Source organism: Pempheris klunzingeri, chromosome 17 (genome assembly GCF_042242105.1).
Source record: "Pempheris klunzingeri isolate RE-2024b chromosome 17, fPemKlu1.hap1, whole genome shotgun sequence".
Lineage (NCBI taxonomy): Eukaryota > Metazoa > Chordata > Actinopteri > Acropomatiformes > Pempheridae > Pempheris > Pempheris klunzingeri.
The window spans coordinates 11,089,006-11,100,244 of record NC_092028.1 but is presented as its reverse complement, the minus strand read 5'-3'; the positions used below and the strand labels follow the sequence as shown (position 1 = coordinate 11,100,244).

The 11,239-nt window shown below is 40.3% G+C and overlaps 1 protein-coding gene across 3 annotated transcripts; it reads right to left on the bottom strand.

The window, feature by feature from the left end:
- Positions 1 to 264: 264 nt before the first annotated feature.
- LOC139216110 (ran GTPase-activating protein 1-like) lies at positions 265 to 9,666 on the bottom strand. Of its 3 annotated transcripts, none has more exons than XM_070847143.1 (16): positions 9,582 to 9,666; positions 8,620 to 8,739; positions 8,284 to 8,411; positions 8,011 to 8,070; positions 7,626 to 7,805; positions 5,840 to 5,974; positions 5,424 to 5,582; positions 5,154 to 5,267; positions 4,879 to 4,978; positions 4,522 to 4,606; positions 3,700 to 3,835; positions 3,293 to 3,409; positions 2,930 to 3,035; positions 1,653 to 1,741; positions 1,391 to 1,555; positions 265 to 1,062 (listed from the first exon to the last, which is right to left on the bottom strand). In XM_070847143.1, the coding sequence occupies exons 2-15, from the start codon at positions 8,729 to 8,731 to the stop codon at positions 1,430 to 1,432; spliced, it is 1,647 nt and encodes a 548-aa protein (XP_070703244.1). In that variant the 5' UTR covers positions 8,732 to 8,739; positions 9,582 to 9,666; the 3' UTR covers positions 265 to 1,062; positions 1,391 to 1,429. The 3 variants fall into 3 exon arrangements, with proteins under 3 accessions (XP_070703244.1, XP_070703242.1, XP_070703243.1); XM_070847141.1 differs by having other exon boundaries at positions 1,434 to 1,555; XM_070847142.1 differs by lacking the exon at positions 9,582 to 9,666 and adding an exon at positions 9,502 to 9,571 and having other exon boundaries at positions 1,434 to 1,555.
- Positions 9,667 to 11,239: the final 1,573 nt, after the last annotated feature.

Here is an 11,239-nt window from a genome sequence, read left to right as displayed (position 1 = left end):
TAAAGCATTTGTTGCTATATGTAAGAGATAAACTGACTATTGTTTGTATGTCAGGGTTTTTTTTTATTTTTATTGATTTGATCCCGCAGTGCCACAAAAAGAAATAAGAGCAGGACACGACAAAATATGTTGCGATCCTGTGAGCTGTTTGTTGCTGTTTGAGTTTTCATGTACTTGTATGTTGTTTCCTCTTTTAAGCTTCTTTATTCTTTAATGAAAATTCTATGCAGTTAATATGAGGAGACTGTGAATGACATCCAACACTCAAATCAGCTTTATTTTCACAGCACAATCCCAAAAAAGGCTGGAGATATATTTAAATTCATTTCATCCCTTTTGATTGTTTTATTGTAGTTTACAGCCTTATTCTGATAATATTTATCAGCCAATACATATTTTAATGACAACATTGTGACCATATTATCGAACTGAATAAACATTTAATACAAAACAGCAGAATAACAAAAGGCAGATATGAAGTAGAAATTGTACAATAGAGCTTTTAGAGTCAGAGCAGCTTTTCTAGTTTACACCAAAGTGTAATCTGTGCTTCAGTCAGTCTGGTGTCACTAAACAGGTGACAACAGACAGATCTTAGGCTATGAGGGGAATGAGGCCATTCCTTATTCATCAGAATACAAAGAGCATCAAGACCAAGTTGTCAGTGCTGTCCTGTGATTATATGTGTATATGAAGCACTTCAGTTAGTTCACACCATAAGAGCATAATTTAGTTCAAAACACAAAGCATTCCAGTCCAGAGTTCAGACAGAGGTGTGTTGCTGAGCTAGTGAAGGCCAGCTGTGGCGCAGAAAAGTGTGTCTGAGTTCAGTCTGTTCTTCTCAAGTGCTACCCGGCTTTATTTGCTTCCAATTTGTACTCAAGTGGACTGGCTTCCAAAAAGGTCCATCGCTGATCAGTCAAAGTTCAGTCTGTGAGTGTGTGTTTGTGTGTGTGTGTGTGTGTGTGTATCCATAGTCCTCAACCCTCAGACCTGACTCTCTGCAGTGTTGATTGGAGGCTGTTTCTGGCATTGCCACACGACTCCAGGACCTTGTTGTTTCTGTGAATGACAGCAAACACAATTCAAGGGTCAAGTCTAAACACACATCTCCAAATTATTATGAGAAATTATAGTATTTATCCATTAACGTAATATATTTCTAAAAGCCAAGTCTGGTGATATTCTGGTAATTCTTCTATTGTCAACAAGTCCCATGAAACACCACAAATGAGTGCAGCAGTGTAGTTTAAGAAAAACGTTTGTAAATCCATTCCATTAAAAATGAGCAATCATCAGAGTGTGTCCACCAAAGTTACTATGTGCACCGAGTGCAGAAATGCTAGTGTGTGTGCTTAATTCCCCAAGATTGGATGGTGGCGTTTTGTACCTGCAGGCCATCTGCTGATTGGCTCGTTCTGTCATGTCCTTACCGGGACAGGAAAGCCTCCAGCACAGCCACATTCTCTTTGGGGAAGTAGTCCTGTCGAACAACATGCTCCAAGGCGTGAAGGTGGCCGGGAACCACAGGCACAGGCTTCACTTTGTCCTCACTCTGGGCAGCGGGCAGAGAAAATGATCAGAAAGTGATAGTGAAAAAAACATTTCTGCACCACTGTAAATGTTGCTGAGAATCTACAGATGAAGCATACCTTGATGAGTCCGAGTAGCACTAACAAAGAGGACACAAAGCTATAGCCTTGGAAGGAAGGGGTGGTAAAAGCTTTCCTCAGAAGGGCATCTGTGAGGGAAAAAAGAACTCATTACAAACCTATATTCTAAGATTGTCCACAAAAAAGAAAAATAAGAGAAAATGTGTCTCCTGTTAGCACAGAATGGGTAATGTGAGTCATCACAGCAAAAATGCAGCCTTAGATATTTGTGTATCTGTGTCAAACAATCTAATGAGCATTTCTAAGCTCATGTTAGTACAGGGGTTGGCAACCCGCGGCTCCGGAGCCACATGTGGCTCTTTCATCCCTCTGCTGTGGCTCCCTGCGGCTTTGAAAACTAAATAATGACTATTTAACTCTCTAAAACCTAAAGGGCCCACCAGCTCTGGATTACCGTAATTCCGTCACAGTTTGTGCTTTCAGAAAAATTCCAACGGTTTCTGAAAGCTGAGACGTTGCGCTTTACAGCCAATATGGTGTCATTACGGTAATTTCAGCAGAGGACAGCATTTTTGGTTTGCTGCCGATGGATCATTTAAGTTCGTTAAATACAAGAAGGACTAAAACAGACATTGCGTATTTTACTTAAAAGTAACCTTCAAAATGTTTTTGTTGCATTCAGAAATGTCATTTAATTTTCTCTGTAGCTGTTCATTGATTACATGAAAGCAACACACTATAGTTTGTTTATACATAACATAAAGGTAAAAAATGATATATGCAGTGTTATCTTCATTTTGAATGTCAGAAGGGTTTCGCGGCTCCCGGTGTTTTCTTTTCTGTGGGAAACAGGACCAAATGGCTCTTTGAGCAGTTAAGGTTGCAGACCCCTGTGTTAGTGAACTCATAGCAGAGGTTGAGATGAAAACAAGGAAGCTTTAATAGGCAATAATGTAATTCGGCCACTAGAAATGTTTTCTGTTTGGTGAAGTGGAGACTAAAGAGCTGTTCCATGTTTCCAGGCTTCATGCTAAGCAACTCTTACCAGCTGTTGGCACCAGCTTTATATTTGTCATAAACACATGTTGGTAGTATTAATCTTCTTATGTAAATACTGTAAGTGAATTTTCCAAAACGTCAAATTATTCCTTTAAATGTAAAAGGTACTTCAATATTTTCTGGTGGTTCTGCGCTGACACTGAAGAGCATGAATTATTTTGGAACGCTTTGAGGTTTCCTGCTCATTAGTCAAGCACTTCTGTCGACAAAGACATAGAATGACAATCAGATCAAGTGATTCAGACAAAGTGTCTCACCAATGCTGTCCAGCACTGCATCCTTAACATCGTTATTCTCCTCCTTGTATACAGATGCAATCTTGAGGAAGGCTTCAGCTGTTTTCCAACCATCTGACACATCCACCTATACAGGGAGAAAGGAAGAAAACATTTACTGACAGCCACTCTGCTTTACGCTCATTATCAGACTGACGCAACCTCTGTTTGTTTGCGTCAAGTAAACACACAGGATGCATTTTGACTTCTGAGCGTAAATGTCTTAAATGTAAGCCAGGACATTTCTTTGAGTCTTAAGATGTTCTTGTTCACAGATCAATGTGGTTCTTATGGTCAGAACATAACTTGGTGTGCATGCATTTGTGGATTTGTCCTTGTGTTTACCTGCTGTTCGATCAGAAACGCTCTCTTGGCCCCAAGTTTGAGCAGCTTGTCTGGGGAAGGAAAGCTGAGGAAGGAGGCGACATCTGGTGGCCGGGGTGCTGATGTAGGGGTGGACAGCTGTGACGGGAAGGGACGAGAAAAGAAAAGTCAATTAAACCACAACGCCAAACAATACAGTGCATACAGCAACAGCAGGCGTGGCCTTTACCCTGGACTTTGTGTCAGCTATTCAATGCAGACTGATGCTATTGTGCAATAAAGATGTGGACATGTAGCAATATTAATATACCAACATGCGCTCTAATTAATGGGAAAGTGAAAAAAATACACATATGAATGATGTTACCGTCATTAAATCCTTTCGTGAAAAAAAAACAAAAAACATCGTCATCACACAATTATCTGACCTTGATGCCACTGCTTTCCTCTTCCTCTTCTTCTTCCTCTTCCTCCTCTATTTCCTCTTCATCCACTTCCTCGTCATCCTCTTCCTCATCTTCATCGTCGTCCTCCTCATCATCTTCTGGCTCACCCTCGTCATCACTGAGGCACATTAAAAGCGCTACTCATTAGCAATCTTTTTCAGTGAGCAGGTATATGCAGAATTGTGTGTCATATCCATGGAAAAGAGACTTTAAGGATTTAAAATTCATTCATCACTTGTCCTGATTATCAAGGCTTAGTGGTCGGACATGCTGCTGCACCACAAACACCTCTAAATGCACAGCAGGGTGCAGGTTGTGTTGTAGTTCTGATAATAAGATTAAATCACCTTAATATTGGCGTACCCTCTGCTTAGGCAGAGGACGTCAGTTGAATAGGTGGACCCACGTGTGGCCTACCACAGATTAACTTACACACTGCTAAACGGATGTGACCATATGTGGCCCTGATTGCCTCCAAATGTGGTGTGAGCGATCGGATCTCACCGTCTTGGGTGCATTCTCAACTGAAGCTCATTTAATGCCTCATATTGCATGTACAATGTAAATAGTGCTCCATCTACAAAAGGATCCTACTATACAATAAAACTAAATGAAATGGAGGAAACTGAGCATCTTCTTTATGTATTAAGTTTCTATAGAGAAGCCTCCTGTACTGCTTCTCACTAAATGTGTGATTGTATCTGTTCCAGGCCTCCATGACCCACAACAAGATAGACAGAGACAGAGAAATGACAGAGGGATTTCATTAAATACAACACAGGAGCATAAGTACAACAGGATTACCTGAGTGATCCCAGAAATTCGCCCATGTTCATGCCTTCCATGGCGTCTTTCACAGCTTTGCAGCCATCATCTCCAAGACAGTTACCTGAAAACCGAAGAGTCAAGATAAACAGAAAGAAAATCTCTTAAATAGCATCACCACAAATAAAACACAGAGCAGAGGCGCCAGAGATAAAATCATTTACTCTCCTAAAACCATTGACAGAAAGACTTTGAAGCAGATTTTTGTATTTCTGAAAATGATAACATATTTGCACCTTGGTTGGAATGTGAAACCTCTGTATTTTATAAATATAAAATAACTAAAAAAATCATACGAAAAGTTAGATGTGTGAAGAACTTTTTGCCAGTTTGTACCATTTAAGTCCAGTTTCTCCAGCTGGTCCTTGTTCTTTACTGCATGTGCAACAGCCAGAGCAGCCTCCTCTGTAATCTCGCCAAATGACAGATTGAGTTCCTGTTGAATGTAATGAAATACTCACTCATGTCACAGGTCAAACAAAAGCTAAGAAAAGACAGGGAAATAAAGACCTTTCAGAATGAATTTAGGGCAGAAATGATCAAAGGTCCACAGGTGTGTGACCATATTTAGGTCTGGTCAGGGTGTGTGGTGACGTGTGCTACACACTCACCTTTAGGATTGGTAATCCCTCCGACACACTTTCTGCAATAGCTATGGCTCCTGCTGGCCGCACCAGACAGTCTCCAAAGTTTATCACCTGAATGCTTCGCAGGGGTTTCAGGGCCTGTGAACGACACAGACGTCATCTGCTACAGTTTCACAAGCATGAAAAGAGAATTGTTGCTTGAAGTAAAATTCATGGTGACAGATAAATTGGTGAAAAACAAAAAGAAGAAAGAAAAAAAGGAAGTCACGATCCTCATGTGTAATGTCTATGTACCTGAGCCATGGCGATAGCCCCCTTCTCAGTGAAGGTGTTGTCATTGAGGTTGAGGATGCGGAGGCCTATGTTGTGCTGCATGGCTGTGGCCAGTGCTGTTACACCAGGGTGATTGATGCCATTCTGGGGCATGTGAACCTCCTCCAGGCTGCCCATCAACTGGGAACACAAATTGTAATTGTAAGATTATCCTACCCGCACGGCCACACTGTATTTTTACACAGAGAAGTTGCCCACAATAACAGACTAACAGCTTTGAACAACTATGGTCAAGTAATCAAATAACTAACAATATTATCAGCATTGGTATAAACCGGCCCAAGTTCAGTATTTATGCTTTGTATTTATGGGATCGGTAATTTTTATGCAACATGCTCTCTCAGTGTTCAAAGCTCAAAGAGTGGTTGTTGTGGTACCTGGAAGGCTTGAGCGAGGGCAGTGGCTCCGTCGTTCTCCAGTCGGTTCCTCCCTGCAACAAACACCTTCAGGCTCAGGGGGGCGCCCTCTGCACTAGATTTTTTATGGCACTGACTCAATGAAGCAGCCAAGATCTGAGGAGTCAATGAACAGAGATGCGTTCAATTCTGATGACATTCATCCAAGCATCAGTTGATATACAGTGATACTTAATAGGACATATGAAGCATTTGTACACTTGTCAACTTAGTTTCTTTGTCTCTTAACTCTTGTAGGTTTTAGAAACACTTCTATGCTTATTCCAGCTGCTACCTATAAATCGTAAAGTAAAAAAAAAAAAAAATCTGTCTGTCCCGTACCCAAACAACCAACTGTTACATAAGAGCGTGCATATCATGACGGGTTATGTCATTCACACTCAGCCAAGTCTTTTACTGCCAAACTACAAAGGAAAAGACATATTTCAGCTAATGGAGGGAAGCACACTGAATACTGTGAATGAAATAAAAATCTACGAGCAAAAAAGATATTTCACCCTGGGACACAAGCCTGCTAACTGGTGAATCTACATCCCCCCTCATTACATTACATTTTCTTTAGCAAGGGACAACAAACACTGGAGCTGAGAGCCCACAAGTAAGAGATAATGTACATCGTAAAGGGGTTCGTTTTGCAATAATGACCGCCCTTGCTGTACATTATGGTGCTTATTACACAGTTTTGTACTGAAGAAATAAACTATTTGACATAAAATATTGTATAACATGGCAAAAATTATTCTATTACTTCTACTATGAGAACAGCGGTGTGTTAAACATTGCAACAGTCTGCTATAAATAATAAAAATCAAGTATTCAACAAAGCTACGTAATAAACTATTTTAACAGACACCCACCAACATCATGGGCAGAGCTTTCACAAATTAGACAACAAATATTTTATTCCACAACTGACAGGTCTCAAGCTCTTCACCTCTGAGCTACAACAGCAAAAACATATTCAGCTCTTCTAAGTTCCACTGTTACACAATTTACAACTGCTTACAGTGCGTACACGAATGACGTGTTTCAGTTCATGCACTTGAAGTGGCACTACTATCTAACAAACCTTAACCAACACTTTATCATCTACACTTCAACTGAAATTTTAACTCCTCTCTGTGCGCGAACTTCAACTGAATCTTAAACTTTCATTAGTTTCACTTGAACTTTAACCTCTTTTTGGTACTTCCGGCCATTTGAACTTCTTTCATTATTTGTATTCTTACTGGCACGTCAACAGCGTCCAATAATTCAACTATTTAAACATTTTAGCAGCAAGCACATGTACATTCTCTAAAAGTTGGCTTTCTGGATTTCATACTACTTACAACTTCAGTGGCCACTTTATTAGAGACACCTGTATAATCTAAAGCGGACCAGAACAACAGTCTTACCATAACGTCTATCTTTAAGAAAACCATGTTGCATTTTTAGTCACATATTTGGAAATGTGTAAATTCAATTATGGTTATTACTGAGGTCACAGTTATAGCTGGTGTTGTATTGGACTACATTATATTGAGAGGTGTATCCGATTTTCTTTTAATCCTTCCCATTTACATACATACGGGGGGTTGAATATTACAAACACCTCCCATCATAAAAGTAGACTTCATTGAACAGATGTATTGGATTAGGTGTGCCTAATAACGTGACCACTGAGAGTATATTACCTATCAATGATATTACCAAGCAATATAGATGGAGACATGCCTCATCTTGAAAAGATGTTCCCACCACTCACCTTCCCTCCACCGATGCCCATGCCACAGTTGTTGAGCCGTAGCTCCTGCAGTGTGTAGCAGGCAGAGCTCTTGAGCAATTTCTCGATGCCCTTCACCCCATCTGGTCCAAAGGCGTTGTCACTGAGATCTAAAACAGTCAACCTGGCACCCGCCAGCATCAGAGCATCACCCAGTGAATTCTACAACACAAGGCGAGTGAGAGACTAAATAAATGGCAAGATAAGTAGGGCAGTGTACCAATGTAAAGGCAACAGACTTCATTACAGCTGTGTAACAATTCAAGAGAGGAGCCAGACATGGAAAGTGTGCAATAGTTCAGCATATGCTGACTGGAAGGAACCTTGATTTGACATGGACAATAATGTGAAGGAAGAAGTGCATTACCAGGGCAGGTGGGATCTCTGAGCGCAGGCGACCTGTGAACATGTCGCTCCAATAACAGCACTGAAAAAAAATAAAGATACATAGTGTCAGTGTCAACCAACTAAGCATAGGCAATCTGCTAATATACAAGAGCTGACAAAAAAAATCGCTAATTTGATCAAGAGGAAAATAATCTGCTGTCATTTTCCAACAAAAATGCCAAAGATTTCCTGATGAATGGTGATGAAACTGACTGCAAGATTAAAAATGAGAATGAAGAGTAGAGTAAACAACCTTGAACTCGCTCTTCGTCTCTAGGGCCTTGGCGATGGCCTGTGCTGCCTCCACACCTACAGTGTTTCCCTCCAACCTCAGAGCCTGTAAACCCTTGAAGTCCTGGATCTCCTTCACTATCTCCTCCACTGGAGAGAGGAAACAAGGTAAGGGGTCACAGATTGACAAAGAGGGATGGCAGCATATAGTGAGATGTTATTTAAATAAACAGGTGGGATGTAGGAATGAAAAATCATTAAAACCAATACTTTTTGTACGTTTTAGCAATCAAGCCTCACTAGCTAATAGACAGGGTGTCTGGCAAACTAAGCCTGCACAGTGACAGCTGACACTCACCTGACTGGGCATCATCCAGCTTTCTTCCCTGGCCTTTGTAGCTCAGCTCTCCCTCCACCACTCCTGTCTTGGCCAGAGAGTCTGCCAACTGTGCAACAATGTCTGTCGCCATCGGGACACCTGAGGGACAAAGGCATGATTTACTTTTTATACTGCTTCATAATAATCCTGGTACCTGCCATCAGTTCTGTCCAGTTTTCTCTGCCTCACAGGTAACATTAGCAGTTACTGAAAGACCAAAACACTGACCAACTAATAGACATTTAAACTCCAAAGCACAGAGTTATGTATAAGCATTCTAACTCTCGTTTTTTCTGGAAAGCTTTGTCCACATTTCTGCTAAACAAAAACTGTTGAAAGCGCCGTTGTCTCTGAGGAACAATCCACCCTAAAACAGTATTGACCCCTGCTGCATGATATTAAAGTGTAATCTCTACAAAATGAGGTGATCTTGTTGGGGTCACTCATTAATTCAGCGTCCAATTCGGCTTAAAAACACAAGTTTGGTTATCAATGCCCCTTCAACGCAGGAGGACGGCCGTCATCAGGCTTGAAAGTAGTTTTAGGGTAGATTTCCCCCTGTAACCAGCCGGTGGCTAGCATTAGCTGACTGCAGCTAACATCATGCTAACACACCTACAAACACCAGAACGTTTTAATGCCAGTGGAGCTGGTGTGGTTGTTTTAGACAACCGTCGTTTCAGTAACATATCACCTTCTCGCTAGACACTTAACAAACACAGTCCGTTGGTTGTAGGCTTATAAAACCAGAAACTTATTCGGCTAGCTACCACCGGTACGTGGGACAGAGCGTGGCTTTTATTCGGCCTCTCCCGTCGGTCATCTGAAAACCGTTAACTAGTTACACCGACGTTAACTCACCGCTCCGGTTAACTTCGTTATTACAGAGACTCTAACCCGTTAATTAGTCTACGTCCACTAGAAAGGAATATAACCATTACCACAACACTGCTGAGTTGATTGAATCCGGTCCAGAGACACGCTCCCGCTCGCTCCTGACGTTCAAAACCAAATCTATCAGCACACTACACACTATACTTGACGGCCATAGAGCTGGGACACAAGGGACTTGTAGTTCAACGAGACTACAACGGTGCGTTCAGGTGCTTCTCCAAAGCACAACTTCTCTCCTCATTTCCAAAGCTTTGACATCAATGTTGTCTTGGGGTGACTTTTTTGTATATATCATCCTGAGCCATTTGCAGTTAGATACCACTATAGTGCCATGAATAAAATTAAAAGAGAATTTAAAACTTCCTTACCTTGTATCTAGTATATGTGTGTTTCCTGAAATTATCACTATTAAAGTTTAATCTAGTTAGAATTTACTTGCTCTAAATGCAAAAATAATTGCTCATTGTTACCTGTTTAATTCTAATTGCTGTTTTTATGGAAATATAAACTGCATGTTCCACAAAAGTCCTGGTACTGATCCACAAATAGGCCTGAGTTAGGATTTTTTTCTATATGGCATGATTTGGTTTCAACTTGGAACTTATCGTTGTAACACAAATGTTTTGTTTGTATTCAACCAAGTAATACAAATTCTCTGGGAATCACAGTTAGGCTAAATCCATTGGACTAGGACTCCATTTGGTTTTCATAGTGTTTCATAACAATCACTATGTGAAATTCATTGTTGTATTCAGGGCCGTTTTTCCCTTTTTGTATTATAAACGACTCCAATAAGCCCCCCTGACCACCATTTATCATTGTTTTGTTAGAATAATCTTATAATTTACACTGAATGCATCAGTGGTATTCCCCATTTATTATTTTATAAGAATGCTATCTCTTACAACAGTCAATACAAAAATTATGCCAAGCTATGTCTTAGTTTATTGTGTTTTGACCATAACCCGTATGAAACATATAAAATTTGTCGTGACTCCTCAGGTACCGATGATGTGCAGATGATGAAAGGAAACGTCAACGACTTGTTGCATAAAAATAGGTTTATTACAAAAAGAGCAGTTGTCTAACAGGCGCCATGGTTGCCTGGAAAGACGTAAAGCCAATTCTATGTCTCGTACAGACAGCGTAACCCCTCTTCTGACCACCTTTATATACCGTTAAGAAAGCTTATCTCACCATGTGGTTTCCATCAGTATCAAGACCCCCCTTTGTCCAACTACAGAGGGATGCATAGTTTATGTCTCTCTTGGGAATTCATCCAACAGCATCATGTCCTTATATCAACACATACCTCCTATCTGGCTCTCTTACATAAACATCCACAGAGAGGACACACACATATATCATATCAGATACACATAACATATCAGATACCACACCTTATATACATTCTATTAAGATACAGACCAAGATTTAAAAAAAAAAAAAAGAAAAAATTTTTTTTGCCATCCCTCTGGCCTTTCTAGTCTTTTGTCAAATGGTTCTTAACGTGCAAATTATTTATGCAACAACACTCAATTCTAATAGTTATTCAATCAATTAAATGCAAACAATATTTTTTTCCTCAAATATACTCAATCATGTACTTAGTCTATATGTTTATATGTTTATTGTTGCCTTGCTGTTGTTTTGTGTTCTTTTCTTTTGCGTCTTTGTGTTGTTCCTGCACGGCTATTGTTCCTAC

Coding starts and splice junctions, on each gene's coding strand:
- LOC139216110 (XM_070847141.1), bottom strand. CDS start 8,731: ATGGCGACAGACATTGTTGCACAGTTGGCAGACTCTCTGGCCAAGACA. Junction 4,607..4,878: donor GGAGAAACTGGACTTAAATG/GTACAAACTGGC, acceptor TTCGGTTTTCAG/GTAACTGTCTTGGAGATGAT. Junction 1,556..1,652: donor TGCTACTCGGACTCATCAAG/GTATGCTTCATC, acceptor CCCGCTGCCCAG/AGTGAGGACAAAGTGAAGCC.